Source organism: Apodemus sylvaticus, chromosome 18 (assembly GCF_947179515.1).
Source record: "Apodemus sylvaticus chromosome 18, mApoSyl1.1, whole genome shotgun sequence".
NCBI lineage: Eukaryota > Metazoa > Chordata > Mammalia > Rodentia > Muridae > Apodemus > Apodemus sylvaticus.
In genome coordinates, this window is record NC_067489.1 from 42,815,442 (window position 1) to 42,831,141 (window position 15,700).

A 15,700-nucleotide genomic window follows, 5' to 3' on the forward strand; every position below is an offset into this window, starting at 1 on the left:
ACCCAGTGATTTGGCCAAAACTGCCTCCCAAGTCTGTGACAAGACAGTGGAAATGGTGTTTTCCACAAAGACACTTTATTGGCCAGGGTTCTGGAAGCAAGGCTTTCTATAATATGGTTAAGAAAGTTATTTAACTCTCCTGCAAAAGAACACAAAAAGTAGGAAGGTACAAGTATTTATTCCAATATCTATTTTTATCAAGTAATAAAAGTCATCTATCATTGTGGAGTATCCATCAAAGAAGACTGCCCAGACATGGGTTTACATTAATAGAAAGTCTTTAATAGCCAAGTTGGTGACCACATTAGCTGTTTGGGATCCCAAGATAGCCCCAACCCTTTTTCAGGGTGAGCTTTTAATTGCAAAAACAAAACAATGACGATGACAACAAAAACCATATTTTGTGTTGACACACTTTAGTTAACAAAATCAATCAGAAGCAGAGCTACGGAAGCCCAAAAGCAAGGCATTTATGGACTTTTCCTGAACTACAGACTTTGGTGAATTAGGTCATCTTGACAGGTAGTTATGCCTATGTTCTGAGTTTTATGACCCAATGGAACTTCCATCATGGAGTCAGTTGTGCTAGGTCTGGCGGTCTACTAAGGTCTGGGGACCTGTGACACCATGAAGATTATGAAGATATTCTGCTCTTGGGTATGCAGATTTAAAACCTATTCAACATCTATCAAAACCAACATCAAAATAAACTACAAAGCTTTTCAACTAAAAAATCAAAATCCCTCTTTCTAAATATTTTATTCTCGTTACCATTCAAGTAGCCTTGTACCATAAAAGCAACCATCTTTTATTCTATAAATGTCTCCAAAATGAGCATTATAAAAATGAGCATGTAGCTGGGTGTAGGTGCTATACACCCTTAAAAGCATCACTCTGGAGACAGAGGCAGGCAGTTCAAGACATGATTCTTTAACGTATTAATTTCCAGACCATCTTGAGCTACCCAGTAAGACTCCATTTCTTTTAAAAAAATATATTTATGAAACTCTTAGTTTTATTTATATAAAAATATTTTTAAACCCTTTGGAGCTGTAATACACCTCAAGAATCAATGGAGAATCTATTAATAGAGGATACTCTTAACTGCCCATGTATTTATTTGAAGTGAATAAGCAGTTGTCAATGAGAGGCTTGAAATAAGCAGAAAACTGAGATTTGATTGTGATACAATATCATCATCAATACATATAAATAGATACAAAACTTTCAAGTATAACTCAGATTCATGATGGACCTTCATGACAGATCCATAAATTGGATCCATCCCTTTACTGACTGGGAATCTTCACATGAGTTTAATGTGCTGAATTCCGTGACCCAAGTGCTACTTGCAATTTATGATGAAAGGCGCTCATCCGTTCTTTCTGAACTGGCCAGGTCAAGATGCAGTGAGATTTAAACATTCCTCTTCTCAAACAGAGTGCATGGTTTAGTTTATAATCTGGGATGTTCTGGAGAAAAATCAATATAATTGAATCCAGATTTTGCTCAATAGCTTGCTGAACTGCGTGATGTACCTTGAATCTAAGTAAAACATTAAAAGGAATGGTTAGATAATTAACATACATTTGTTAAGAAATTAAACACTTAACACTCTAAAATTATTTGTGGAATTTATTTGCACTTTCACTAAAAGTTTGAATTTTCCCCTTAATTTTGTTGCAATTTTTGTGAATTGCAAATACAGTAATTTTGCATTTTGAAATTATTGAAATTTTGAAAGTGTTTCATTTGAAAAGCAAATGAAGATACAAACATCCAGAAAATCCACCTACCTTCTGCACAGAGGGTCTTTTAATAGATGATGTGTGATAACGAAAATTATTTTTCTGCTTCTCTTGATGCTATTTACAATCGCCTCAAGTCCAAGGATGCCTGCTTCAAAGTCTCTTTCTTCTAGGCAAAATCTGAGAGATTGGTCTTGTTCTTCCATTGGGGAGAAATGTTCCCAGACCCAGTCTCTGTCTTTATGGGCATGAATTATGTATGCTGTATATTCAAACTGCTCAGCCTGGGCATCTATTTCCTTGAAGCCAAGAATCCGATGCACTGAAACATTCCAGTAAAAAGATAGCCTCCAACCCTCGAAGTGAATGAGCAGTACCATCAGTATAAAAACCAGGAGCGTACTGGTATTGATTATGAATAGGAGTTTAAAGGGGGCACTGTCTTTACAGGATGATGTATCAAAAAGCTTCACCGGGAACCCATAATAGTGGCGTGGAGTGTTGCAGAGGTAATGAGTGGATAGCTCAGAGATATTAGTGTGGGTCTGGTTGATCCAGTTAACAAACCAGGAAATACTTTCACATGTACAGTCGAATGGATTGAAGCGCATATCTAAACTACTCAGGTTTTGAAAAGGTGGCCCAAAAACATCCTTCTCAACAGAAGTTATGAGGTTCTTCTGGAGGTTCAATGACCTTAGAGATGTCTGGTCATCAAAAATGGATGGTAGAAGTGTGTTCAAATTATTCAGTCCTAGATTGATGCTCTTTAGTTCGAATAAGTTCTTGAACACATCCACTGGGATTTCATCTAAGCCATTGGACTCTAAATTCAAGATGTGCAGGTGCGAGAGGCCCTTCAGGAAATTAACGGGACCACCAGGGTTTGCATGTTTCCAGAGCCTTGCTAAGTTGTTGTGCTGGAAGTCCAGAATTTCTAGATTCTCAAGACCCTCCAACAAGTCCTCATTTATGTTGGCTATGTTGTTGTTGCTTAGGTCCAGAATAGTCAAGTTATGGAGAGGGTGGAAAGGAGAAGGGGAGATATCCACATTTCTAAGGGCCACCCTCCTGAGCATCAGTCTTTGAAGACTGGGAACCAAAGTAAAGGAATTGCTAGTCAGTTGGAGGAATTTGTTATAGGAGAGGTAGATCTCAAATATGTTTTTCAGACCTTTCCATTCCTGGCCAGTGAGTTCTTGTTCAATCTCATTAAGGCCGAGATCAAGCATTCTGAGTTGGCCCAACCAAGAGAAAGAACCACTTGCTATTTTTGAGATGTGATTTTTCGTTAAATTGAGAGTAAGCAAAGGAGAATGAGCAAGCGACACGAATGTTTCATTTGTTAAGGTTTGCAAACTTGTGAAAGTTTTGGAAAGACTTAGGTACTTCAGACTCGCCAATCCTGTGAAAGTATTGCTTTTTGTCCCCGGGATATTATTATCATCCATGTTAAGATATTCCAAATATTTTAGCCACTGAAAGGAAAAATCATCGATGTTGGGGTGCGAAGCAAGTGAAATGCTTTGCTTAGTAAATGCTCGCTTCAAACTCAGGTACCTCAGGTTGGAAAGTCCGAAAAAAGAGCGAAGGGACAAATGCTGTATATTATTGTACTCGAGAGACAGATACCTCAGGTGTGGGAGCCAAGAGAAGGAATTGTTCCCGACATCGCGGAGGCCGTTGTAGGACAGATCAAGCCAGGTGAGGTTTGTCCACTTCAGCCCGGAGAAAGTGCTGTCACTGGTTGCCAGCAGCTGGTTGTTAGCCAGAGAGAGATTCTGGATGCTTGTGTTTGAAAGTTCCCAGCAAAGCTTCTCTGTGAGGTGAGGGTTCAGTTGGGCGTTGTTCAAGAGGAGGGCAGATAACTCGCCAATTGCATGGAAACACCCTGGAGAAAACTGTCGGTTCCAAATCAACAACAAACAAGAAGCCTGGATGTAACTGGCTCCACAGGAAATACTAAACGCCTCTTCACACAGTCCTCTTCCCTTTGTACCTTGTGACTCTCAAGAAAGCCCGCCCACTCTATCCTTAGTTCTTTCTTCATCCTGTGGCTGTAACCCACCCGCAAGGGGCTTCCCTGGTCTCCCGGGTAAAGTTATGTCTCCCAGCATTTTACCTAAATCTCCCTGAATCTGTTTGCATTTAATAAACTATGTGTGAAAACTGTTAGGGAGAAGATCCCCAGTGTGTCCTGGTGACCACTTTGTCAAATGTCTGTCTATCATCTATCTATCATCTATCTCTCACCTATCTGTCTGTCTATCTATCTATCTATCTACCTATCTATCTATCTATCATCTATCTCTCACCTATCTGTCTGTCTATCTATCTATCTATCTATCTATCTATCTATCTAATCTATCTACCTATCACTATCTATCTATCTCTCTATCTATCTATATCTATATCTATCTCTCACCTATCTATCTATCATCTATCACCTATCTATCACCTATTTATCTATCACTTATATATCTATCACTTATCTATCATCTATCTATCATCTAATTTCTATCACCTAGCTATCATCTATCTATTCATAAAAATAGCAAAATGACAACCATGAAGTATCAATGAAAACAGTTTTATGGCTTGGGGTATTGGGGAGGTCGTCGCCACAACATGAGGAACTATATTAAAGGGCCAAAGCTTTAGGAAGGTTGAGAAGTACTGAGATCTAGGAGAAGTGTTCCAGGCAATTAATGACTAGTAAGGGAAGGAGAGTCCATCTTCCCCAGGAACGAGCTCCTAATTGATTATCCAATACCTTGTGGTCAGCCCTAAACATGTACACATATGGGCAATACCCAATGGATGCACAGGAATAAACTACATCTAAGAAGTAGATAGCTATATACCCATAGTTCCCAATGGGCCACAGAAGAGCAAGATCCTGAGAAATATTCCATTACAGGATTTTTTTTTATACTAAGAACTGCTGCATGCCAGATGTGTTACTAAATTCTTTTGCCTTGTAGTCCCACAAGGTAGTGTTACTGGAAGGCTGAAGCACGGCTCCCTTGAATAACCTACCTGATCACATGATTATTAAAAGACAAAGCCTACGGAGGCGCGGCCAGCCCAAGTCTGCAGCCTGAGCCCTTTGATGACAATAGCATTTTAATTCTTATAGAGATCTCAGGAGGAGGAGTTTGATTTTCACTATATAATTAGGAAAACTAAAATCGGTGTCTTTTCAAAAATCAAAAAGTATCTCCCCAGTGGAACAGGGGTTAGAATTAACCCTACCAACTGACAATTTCTCAACTCATTTTTGATTAAGTTGTCAATGGCCTCAAACAGCAAGTCTTGATGGATTTGTTAGACACAGCCAAGCTTATAACTTTACATCCTAGAAACCTAAAGTTTCTATCTGTGAAACACAGAGATTGCACACACCTGAAGGTAAGAAGATGTAACTCTGCCCTTACATCTTACCTCCTTAAGTGGATTTGATGACAAGTCCAATTTTTGTAAAGAAGAATTGCCAAGAAAATCAAGTTCCTCACTTTGTAGTGCAAGGATTTTATTTTTTGATAAGAACAGCTCTTGAAGGTTCTCCAGCTGGACTCCGGTTCCCAACTTTGTAGATGATAAACCATTATGAGACAAATCTAATTTGATTAGATTCTGAGAGTGAAAAACAGAGACACACATATTAGAGTCTTGACACTAAAAGCAACTCCCTCCAATGTGTGAACCTTGGAAGGATGTCCAAAGGAAAACGACTGATTTCTCCTCGTTGTTTTGAAGGCATGATACTCTTTTTTGCAATTAAATATACCATTGCTGTCTTTTCACGCACCCTTCCTTAACATTTGTACCAGGAAGTCTCTCCTAGATGTGGCTGCATAAACAAGACCAGAAAAGTGGTAATATTGAGAGTCATGTTACACAGAAGAGCAGAAACTCCTAAGGAGCCCATCCCTGGATAAAGAGTTACAAGTTACTAATGACTCCTGGGAGAAGAAATTTAGCCTGTCCTGGGGATGAGCCCCCTTATTGGGTTATCCAATGCCGAGTGGTCAGCCTTGAAACCATAGACACAGAAAAGCACAGGTAACAATAATAATCAAAGAAAAAGAGGCTAGCCATCTTCCATGAGAGTGGTGGGGCTCCACAGCAGGAATTTGAGGGAGCTGGGGAGCTGGGAGGGGCTTGAGGATACAGAGTGGGGAGAGTGATGCAATTCTATTTCAATGAAAAACATTTAAACAAAACCTTGACCATTGTTACAAGGATTCAATTTCTTCATTAATCACCTTTGTTTACCAAGTTTAGGGACTTAAGCTTATTACTTATGATATGAGGATAATTGATCATTTATTTATTTATTTATTTATTTATTTATTTATTTATTTATTTATAATAAGTACTTATTGGCATTATAAGGGATAGCAGCATGACTTTGTAAAGCATAATTGTAATTCATGAACCTTGGAAACTAGTTACAGAATTAAAAACAAGAAAGAACTCCGTTAAGAAAACACAGTCTACAGCCAAGGCTCAGGGAACATCTTGGAAGACAGATCAAGAAGATTATAATAGCCAGAGGATCATGAAGTCTGCCTGTAACTTTCAAATTCAGGCAAAAAGAAAATCTCTGGTAGGTTAGGGAAAAGTCAAATGGAATTTCTATCAAAGAAAAAAAGACTTACTTTTATGCATTAAAAAGGCAAACATGTGTTTCTCTAATAATTTCTCTGATTAGATTTTGAGGCATTTGCATTGAAAGGTATTTCCTACATACTCTGATTTAAGAAACCTCAGAGACTGGCCAACATATCGCTTTACCAAGTCTTCTCAGCATACTTAAATGTGTACCTTGTGTCCTTGGCATCTGAGAAGGAATAGGGCTTGATTATTTTGTTTGAGGCCACAAAATAAAGAAAATAATTGATTTACAGTTAGTTTTGGTTTAAGTGAAGCACTTAAGAGTCACTGGTATTACTAGCTAATAACACATGTTTTTTTCATATATTTTTTAAAAATTAAGCCAATTTTAAAAAACAATTTTAAAAAATTTAAAAAAAGGGAAAAAGTAGAAACCATTGGAAAAGTAATGTTCCAAGATTTCTGAAACTCCAAAGAGTAGGTAATATTTTAGTAAAACAGTCTGCTTTATCAACTTGTTTTATTCACTGAAGTCAGAACTTGGATTCATCCTGCTTCTTACAACTTCCCATTCTAAATTCAGCATGAGTTTATTGTCTGTGTTTCCTGGGGGACAGTCAAGATGTATTTCTGCTCATGATGTTTCTCTTTTAAGTCCTGTTTCAAATGAGACAACGAAAGAGATTTCTTACTGTTCGAATTGACCTAATACTGTAACATACACATATCACAATGCCCACTTATGCACATGTAGGCCCAACAGTCATGATGAGGGTTGATCTGACTTTATCCTCTTGCTTCTATAGCTATGAAGACTTCCATGAGTAACTTGAAAAGTTAATGTCATGGAACTTTAGATAATATTTGCATTTCTTAGAACAAAATTAATGTACTCCTCTTACCTTCTGGTTTTTGAAAGGGTTGCTTTTAATTTTGTGTATTGAGTTAGACATTAGATAGAGTTCTGTCAGGTTCGTGCAGAAGACAAAAGTTTTATCTGAAATCTGAGATAGCTCATTGTGTTGCAGGTTCAATACTTTCAACAAAGGGAGGATTTGGCACAGCTCTGACTCCAGTCTTGAAATGCTGTTAAATCCTGCATCCAAGATGGCAAGTTGGCTATATCTTGTAAAATTGGTAGGTGGTAATCCTCTGAGTTGGTTGTGAGTCAGATTTAAGGCTGTTATGTTAGAGGGAAGGTCATCAGGTATGTGTGTTAGCTTCAAATGGCTGCAGTCAGCTACGTTGTATCTCACAGTGCATTGGTTTGTGGAAGACACCACCAGAATCCATAGGGACAAAAGTCCCCCAAAGGAGTATATTAGATAAGATGAACACCCCGTCATGATTCTGCCCTATAAAAGAAATATAAGAAGTAATGGGTATTACCATATCTTTTGGATTATTCTTTTAAAATATGTCATTCAAATCTATACAAGATCTGTTGATAAGTTTTACACCATACAAGTATGTAGCATGCAGAAATAACTCAAGTAGCATCAATAAGCGGAGTGGTCTGCCTATACTTCCTTCCCATTCTTCCTCCCACTATAAAGATAAAGGATAAAGATAAGGAATTCAATCATGTCATTTGCTTATTACTATGGTTATTTTATTTTTTTATCTATTGTTATGATTATTATTTTAAAAGCCATCTGCAAGTCAGTCAACTTCAGACAGAAATCTCCTCTTGAAATTAGTTTTCATCAACACATATTTTTGAATATTTATCACTGTCTCATGTTGAGAACATTCTAAAACCTTTTTACTAGCTACGATGAATTCTTTTCAGGCGTAGAAATCCAAGTCATTCCTCTGTTTCAGCTGCACCCCCGCATTTGTCAGCCACCCCCTCTCCCCTTTGCATCCCTACACTCTTTCTAACTTCCAGTAAGCAATGATCTATAATTCTTGATGTTCATCATTCACACAAGAACATGTGACTTTTGTTTTTCTTTGTCTGATGCATTTCACTGATCATGGTGTCCCTCTGGCTCACCCACGTTGTCAATGATCTGAGGCATATTTTTATTTTTTACTATAAATGTTAGGAGTTTAACTATACCATTCTCTCACTTCCTTAACTAACTTTCTATAGTTATTAGCTCCACTTAATATAGTGTTGCATTCATAATTTAAAAGATGTGCCTACAACTGTATTTCTTGGTCAACCGACTCCACAGGATTTCTCCATGTGGATTTCTATACCCTGTGGTGTAGGAGACTCCAGCCTTTCTGTTTTTACCACATCTTTCTATTCTCACTTCCCTATAACTGTTAGTATAGCATCAGTTGACGTGGCCAAGAGAGGAAATGTCAGTGATTTTCACCAGTGACTATGATTAAGCATCAAATCTTCATATCTAGGTTAATTAGAAATGCCTAACATTAAGAAAATTCATTTATAACTTTATGTTTATATCAGTCACTATCCAATAAAGAATAAGAGGAACTTAGAGGAGCACTGTGAAGAGTGTAGACCCTGGAATAGTTTGGACTGTGTTGGAAGGGTGGTGCATCTGTATTGCAGTTTTGGCAAATTTTCATTTCTCAGACCTAGGTGAAATCCTCCAAAGGTAACTGAGGCTCAAAGGATGTAAATCAAGTTGCTCTTATGGTACTCAGCATAAAGCAATGTTGTGTCAAAACCATTATTTGGCTGAAGTATAAAACACCATGCATTTAGAGTTCATGGTCATGCTAAGTTCTGTCTTGTAATATTTTCACTTTATAATGAAAATCCCAAATTTATCATGAGATACTCACAGCTAAGCACTAGCCAAGATGAGAGTGGAAGAAACGCTAAAGTGAAGTAAGTGGAGAATTTGAACTATAAAAAGCTTCATGAACGCTTAGGAAGAGTCCAAAGCTTCTCTTTCGCTCACACTTCCTGAGCATGAACTGCACACGGTTCACCCCACAGACTGTGACAACGTGAGTTGTTCCTGAACGCTGACGAAAGATCACAGCAGAAGCCAGTGTCCTTTCAAACTGCTTTCAATTTTACTTTAACAACCAGAAGGAAAGTTCTGGATTATGGGATACCTTTGGGTTGTTTTTAGGAGCATTTGTCTTAAGAATGAGAAGAAGGAATTTGAACCATTTGCTTATACATTACTGACAAAATCCATAAGTCTTACAAAATTTTATCTTCAGTATTTTTGTCTTTCATAATTTCTTTCATTCTCTCTCTCTCTCTCTCTCTCTCTCTCTCTCTCTCTCTCTCTGACACTGTTTCTCTTGGTAGCCCTGGCTCTCCTGAAACATACTATGTAAATTAGACTGGCCTCAAACTTACAGAAATCCACCTGCCTCTACCTCCTAAGTGCTGAGATGAAAGGCATAAGCCACCACTGCCCTGTTTATGTCTTCAGTAATTTTGATACATAGGTTATATTTGAAATACTGTCTTCTTTTTTATTATTTTTATTAGCATATAATAATTGAACAAAGTAATGGTCTTCGTGATTATTAACACTACAAGGCTTAGCAACTGAAAGCACTTTCTGCTCTTGCAAAGGATCAGGGTTCAATTCTCAGCACAAACATTTGTAACTCCAGTTCTAGGGAATCTGCATTCTATTCTGGCCTTCATGTGCATCTATGCATGTGCATAGTGTGCACACACACATGCAGGAAGAACACTCACCAAAATAGAAATAAATCAAAAATAGCATTTCACACAAAATCATGGAAGCATCAGCCTTTTGTCTGAGAGCTGCTAATAGGTCTGAAACTCATCTCATCTCTCTTCCTCCACATAACATATTTTTTCTTAATAGTTTCACTTTATACTTTTTAATGTCTTTTCTTTAAATGTGATAATGCAAAATTTCACAAGGATATTTCAAGTTATGTCTCTCCTTTGAAATGTCCCTATTGCTGCTTATTTTAGTCCGAGAGTTTACCTTTTACCTCCCGTTTACCTCTTTTTCTGTTATTATTTCTTCTCTTTCTATAGTCTGTCCTCTGGAAATACTTTCCAGTAGGCATTGGTCATTCTGTATAATCTGGTCCTCATCTTGAGTCTACATTTTCCTTCTTTCTATTTCACGCTCTTAGATATAAGTTTACCTTTGCACACCAGGCTAACCTTTGACTGGTGTTTATTTTAACAATCATATTTTAAATGTATGCAAAACAGTGCACAAATGATAAATAAACAAGTTATTGGGTTTTCATCAATGTCTGTGTCAGTGGACTCTCTACTCAAATCAAAAACCATAGGACTCCAATGCTTTAAGAAAATCCCCCTCCCATCCACCCTATCAATCATTCATTCTTCCTAAACACAAACACTTTTAATTATTACACACAAGGTTACCTGACTTTGTAGTCAGTATTAGTGAAATCTCACATCACAGCAGTCTCCATTAGCATAGTTTCATTCTACGTTTTCGTTACTTGTGGCAGTCATGATACAAAATATTACTACAGTATAATGATGAACTGAGGCATTGTGTGTGTGTGTGTGTGTGTGTGTGTGAGAGAGAGAGAGAGAGAGAGAGAGAGAGAGAACTTTTACCAGATTATAATATCGTAATTGGGGTTATTATTGATTATAGTTAGCCTCTTCCTATTCCTATTTATAAACTAAATTTCATCACAGGCATGTATGGACAGGTAAATTGGTATACGCAGGCTTAGATGCTCCTAATGCTCTCAGGCATTCCCTGTGGTCTTAGAGCATCCCTATGGCTAAGGGGATACTGTGTGCATCATTCTACCATTCATCGTTCTTTCCTTCGCTCCACATGAAGTTTGCAAGATGTGTTCACATCTCCTCACGTCTTAACATTCATCATTTTTATCAATGTAAAATGCTCCAGGGTATGGATATCCTATAGTCAACACAGTACCAAAATTTTGAATAAAAATTCTTAAAGGGGGCCATTCACGGTAGCTCATATCTTTAATCCCATCAGCCCTTGGGAGCCAGAGGCAGGTGAATCTTTGTGGGTTTGAGGACAACAGCCTGGTCTACATGGTAATTTCTGGGCCAGATAAGTCTACACAGTAAGATCTTGTCTCAAAATAGACAAAAAAAGGGGGGGGGGGCAAGAAAGTATTCTTAAACATTCTAGACAATTTGAAGAATTTTAAGGTAACTATGCCTGTGTTAGAACACATATAATAATCTATCCACACACCTCTGTCATCAGTTCACAAACAAACAAACTGCGAGCAGCAGTATCCTCCCTGAACAGATTACTTCCTCATTTCTAGTTTCAGCAAATTTTAATATACAATCTATTATCTAAGGTAAAAGTCCACATAATAAGATACATTTTACATATACATCCTCTGACTTGGCAAATGCATGAATCTGTGTAAGTCAAATCCAAAGAATTCCTCTCCCCCCTGCCCAGTTAATGCCCACCCTTACTCCCAGAAGCAACCAGTGCTGTCCCTACAGATTAGTCTTGTAGCCTCAGAGAATGGGATCTCATTCATTCTCATATATATGGCTGCCTTTATTAGTGCATTAGTTTTGAAGTTCACCTGTAATGTGTTTTTCAATACAATGGCCTCCCCCAGTGACCCCAGCGATTATATTTACTGAATATTTTTCTATGCATGTAAGCCTATTAATAAATTTGCATTACAAATCAGTTTGCAAAGTAAGAGACAGACAACTAATAAGTTTTCTTCACAGTACTGATCTCACATCTACTTACCAGATTAAGGGTAAAATCCCTGTATCATAATCTACTCCTTGCTTGGGTAACATCTATCCCTCTGGAAAGGCTGTAAGTAGAAATTAGAATTACTAAGGATCAATGCATTTCCAAACTGTATCCCTGAATAACTGAAAGACAGTCCCAATCTGAAAACATTCTTCATTGAGAGTGAAAACACACACAAACACACACACACAAAACAAAATCCACTAAGTGCTAATGAATAAGCTGTGTGAAAAACAAGGTCTTGACGTCATGACAAGAATGTTAGGGAATTCGGAATGGAATGGGGGGGGGGGGGGAGGGAACGAGACAAATCCTAAACAGCTTGTAAGGAGATCATATCAATATCATCAATTATTTCCAATGGAAAGAGATCCTATTTAATGAAAACCATTTCATCAGTAACACGAGTTAATAGGTAACTCATAGTTAATAGTAAAGAGAAGCTTTCAAAACATTTAGATACTCGTCAACACATAACCCCATTATAAAGTCACAAGATGAAGTTATAGCAACTTCCCATATGCTCAAGGCTGACTGGTTTCCCTAACTAATCCATAATTCCTCAGCCTGGTTTCTGGCCTTACTCTACAACTTCCGGAATAGCCTGTCCTCCTCTCCTGCTGCCTTTCTTTATTCTGTAACTGAAAGTGACTTGCCAGTTCCTAGAAACATCTGAGAATTCATCCTTTCTCAAGAACATTGTCACAGAATACCAGGTCTTCCTTTCTAGTCCAATAAATAGAAAGGATTTTAACCTTCTGCTTTTTGTTGTTGTTTTGCTTTGTTTTTTGTTTGTTTTTTAAGACAAAGGTGCAATTTTTTAAAAAGCACCTTTTAATTACCTTTTAATATAATCCTTTTGCTTACTCTTTGATGATTTCATACTATACAGTAGACACACACATGTATTTTGATCTTGTTTATCCCCTTACACCCCTCAGAGCCACCCTCACCCCTTTTTAAAGTCTTTTTCAAATCACTTCTGGAAGCTTTCTTGAAGTATCTTTCTAAGAAGAGAAGTCTATAGAGCAAGTATTTTTCCTGTTGCTGCGGTTGTTTTAATTGCTGCATAAAATTGGAGTTTCATCACAGAAATCAGATTTTGTTGCTAAATTTACATTTGGAATTATGGTGCATTTCTCCCCCAATACCTGCATGATCTTCTCTCTTCTTTTGTTGTGTGATTGTAATTCAGGCAGTTTTACCTCCCAGACAGAGAACCCCTGTGTTAACCTCAAAAGCCAAGTACATTCTGGTTTTATTCAGCCTGAGATCCTGCATCCCCTTAGTTTTCATTCAGAGGTTTTTTTTTTTTGGTTTTTGTTTTTTTTTTTAATCAGACATTTCCTTCCAGCCTGAAAGTGAAACTGAAGTTTAAAAAAAGAGAGAGAGAGAGAGAAAAGAGAGGGAAGAAAGAGTTAGCGAAGCACAGGCTATTTTCAGCAAAAAAAAGTTAAATTTTTATTAAACTGTTACCCTTTTTTTCTTTTTAAGAACCTCCTGGAATTCATTGAAATGGTCACAGATGGACCTTCGGAGAAGGGTGTAAGCAGAGGAACCGGCTGCTCCCTGTGGGCAGAACTCTGGAAGTCAGTAAGTTTGTGGCTTCAGAGCCAAGCCCTCTGCAGTGGGTTTCAGATCCTTGCAAACCTGTGTGATTTGAGTAATGCAAGTAAAGGCTTGGCCCGTGGGGACGGAGCAAGGTGGGAAGAGCCACAGGGACGCCCTGGAGGAAACGGGACCTGACTAAATAAAGTGAAAGCCATTAGCTTACCTCGCTTTACTTTGCAAAACGAGTAAAGTCGAATTAAATCTCTAGGTAAAAATGGTCATCCACGTTTCCAGCAGGAAATGTTGAGGACATCTGAGACACGGGAGGAGGTCCTGCCTCAAAAGCAATAATGTGGAAACTTCCAGAAACATCTAGAGGGGAAAATAACAGTGGGGGAGGGAGCAGGAAGGAAGAAAAGGAGGCGGTCCATCCAGCACTGGGTGTCCGCAAAGAACCTTTCTGGCTCAGGCAGGGGCAGTGCAGTTTTCCACAGAATCCACAAATTAGGCATCAGGAGGCATTAAACGTGTTTGGTCAGAGAAGAGTTCAGATTAACTCCTTCTTCCTCAGTTAGCTTTGAGGGCGCAAATTGGTTAAAGAAATGTAAATGCAAGGAAATAAACTCAGTTTTCTTTTCATTACAGATGAGCAATGACGTAATATACAGCCAGGTTGTTAGCAAAAGAAAGAGAAAGAGAGAGAGAGAGAGAGAGAGAGAGAGAGAGAGAGAGAGAGAGAGAGAGAGAGAGAGAGAGAGAGAGAGGAAGGAAGGAAGGAAGGAAGAAAGAAAGAAAGAAAGAAAGAAAGAAAGAAAGAAAGAAAGAAAGAAAGAAAGAAAGAAAGAAAGAAAGAAAGAAAGAAAGGTAATATAAAATGAGAGAAGCACCCGACCTGACCCCCTGGCCTTGAAACCTTGAGAGCGGATTCCCTGAGGACCTACCACAATGGTTCCTTTTGTTGACTAGTGCTGAGGTGAAAGTGGAAAATGGTGAAAGTCCACAGAACCGAAAGCAAGAAGTAACTTTGTATCCTGGTACAAATTGCCCTTCCCTGGCCCCAGCCGGTTACTACAGAAGGTTACCTGGCTCGCGGCTACATTCTTTCAGCTGTAATATCTTTAGTTCAATATCATAAGCAAGCAGTTGTCCTCTGTAAATGAATGACCCCTGCATTGATCCACCTGGATGCCAACAAAACATTAATAGTCTTGGCGAGATTTCACCTCTGTGGGTTCTTTGAAAACAGGTCAGGCTGCATTTTTCTTATTGTATTTCTTCCCATACCATTCCACAAAAGAGCATTACGCTTGCTAGCCTCCGCCATTGTGTGGTCCTCTCCTACACCGACTCTTGGCTTGGCTAGCTTTGGCCAAGCAGATCTCAGCATGAAGCAGTTTGATTCTGAGTCCATTAGGAAGGCCTGTTGTAAGTGCCTCTATATTTGAGACTGAGTCTCTCGGGCTTCATTGGAATCTCAGGTGTCAATGCGATGCAATACGAGGCCTGGATTAGCTGTGCAGTGGACGTGGGGTGGGAAATATGCACACTCACTGAGCACCGGGAGACGGCTAACATGGACTCTGGGTGCATGGGAAACAATCTTCCAACCCGCATTAACTTACTGCAGCTTTTTCAACAATGACCTTCTTCAACATGTTCTGCCAGGATTCCAGAAAAGCTACAAAACATTGATGCTGCTTTACTGTTTAGGAATGGAGTGATATGCTATGTGCCATTAGCTAAATACAATATACTTCTTCTGAAATCTATAATCTCTTATGCTTTATACTTCTTTGCAGATATTACACTAGCTATAATAGTTACCTAGTAAGTGGCTTCAAATAAGTAATTATTATTTTTATTTTTCAAGTGTATATGTTTTGGCATGTATATGTGTGCATATTGGGGTGGGGGCATATGCACACATGTTCACATGTCCATCCAGGCCTGAAATTGGTTTTGGGTATTTTCCTTGATTGTGCTACACTCTCTTTATTGAGGTAGGGTCTCTCAACTGACCCTAGAACTCATTATTGCTAGCCTAACTGACCAGCCTGCTCTGGAGAGCCCATCTCCATCTTCTGGGCCCTAGAA

The 15,700-nt window shown here is 38.5% G+C and overlaps 1 protein-coding gene across 4 annotated transcripts; it reads right to left on the reverse strand.

The window, feature by feature from the left end:
- Window positions 1–260: 260 nt before the first annotated feature.
- Window positions 261–14,295, reverse strand: Tlr3 (toll like receptor 3). 4 transcript variants are annotated; one of them, XM_052162388.1, is made up of 8 exons: window positions 13,830–14,295; window positions 13,532–13,624; window positions 13,207–13,422; window positions 12,047–12,116; window positions 7,271–7,723; window positions 5,193–5,384; window positions 1,797–3,649; window positions 261–1,545 (listed from the first exon to the last, which is right to left on the reverse strand). In XM_052162388.1, the coding sequence occupies exons 5-8, from the start codon at window positions 7,712–7,714 to the stop codon at window positions 1,317–1,319; spliced, it is 2,718 nt and encodes a 905-aa protein (XP_052018348.1). In that variant the 5' UTR covers window positions 7,715–7,723; window positions 12,047–12,116; window positions 13,207–13,422; window positions 13,532–13,624; window positions 13,830–14,295; the 3' UTR covers window positions 261–1,316. The 4 variants fall into 4 exon arrangements, with proteins under 4 accessions (XP_052018348.1, XP_052018345.1, XP_052018346.1 ...); XM_052162385.1 differs by having other exon boundaries at window positions 13,532–13,705; XM_052162386.1 differs by lacking the exon at window positions 13,830–14,295 and having other exon boundaries at window positions 13,532–13,809.
- Between the last annotated feature and the right edge of the window lie 1,405 nt (window positions 14,296–15,700).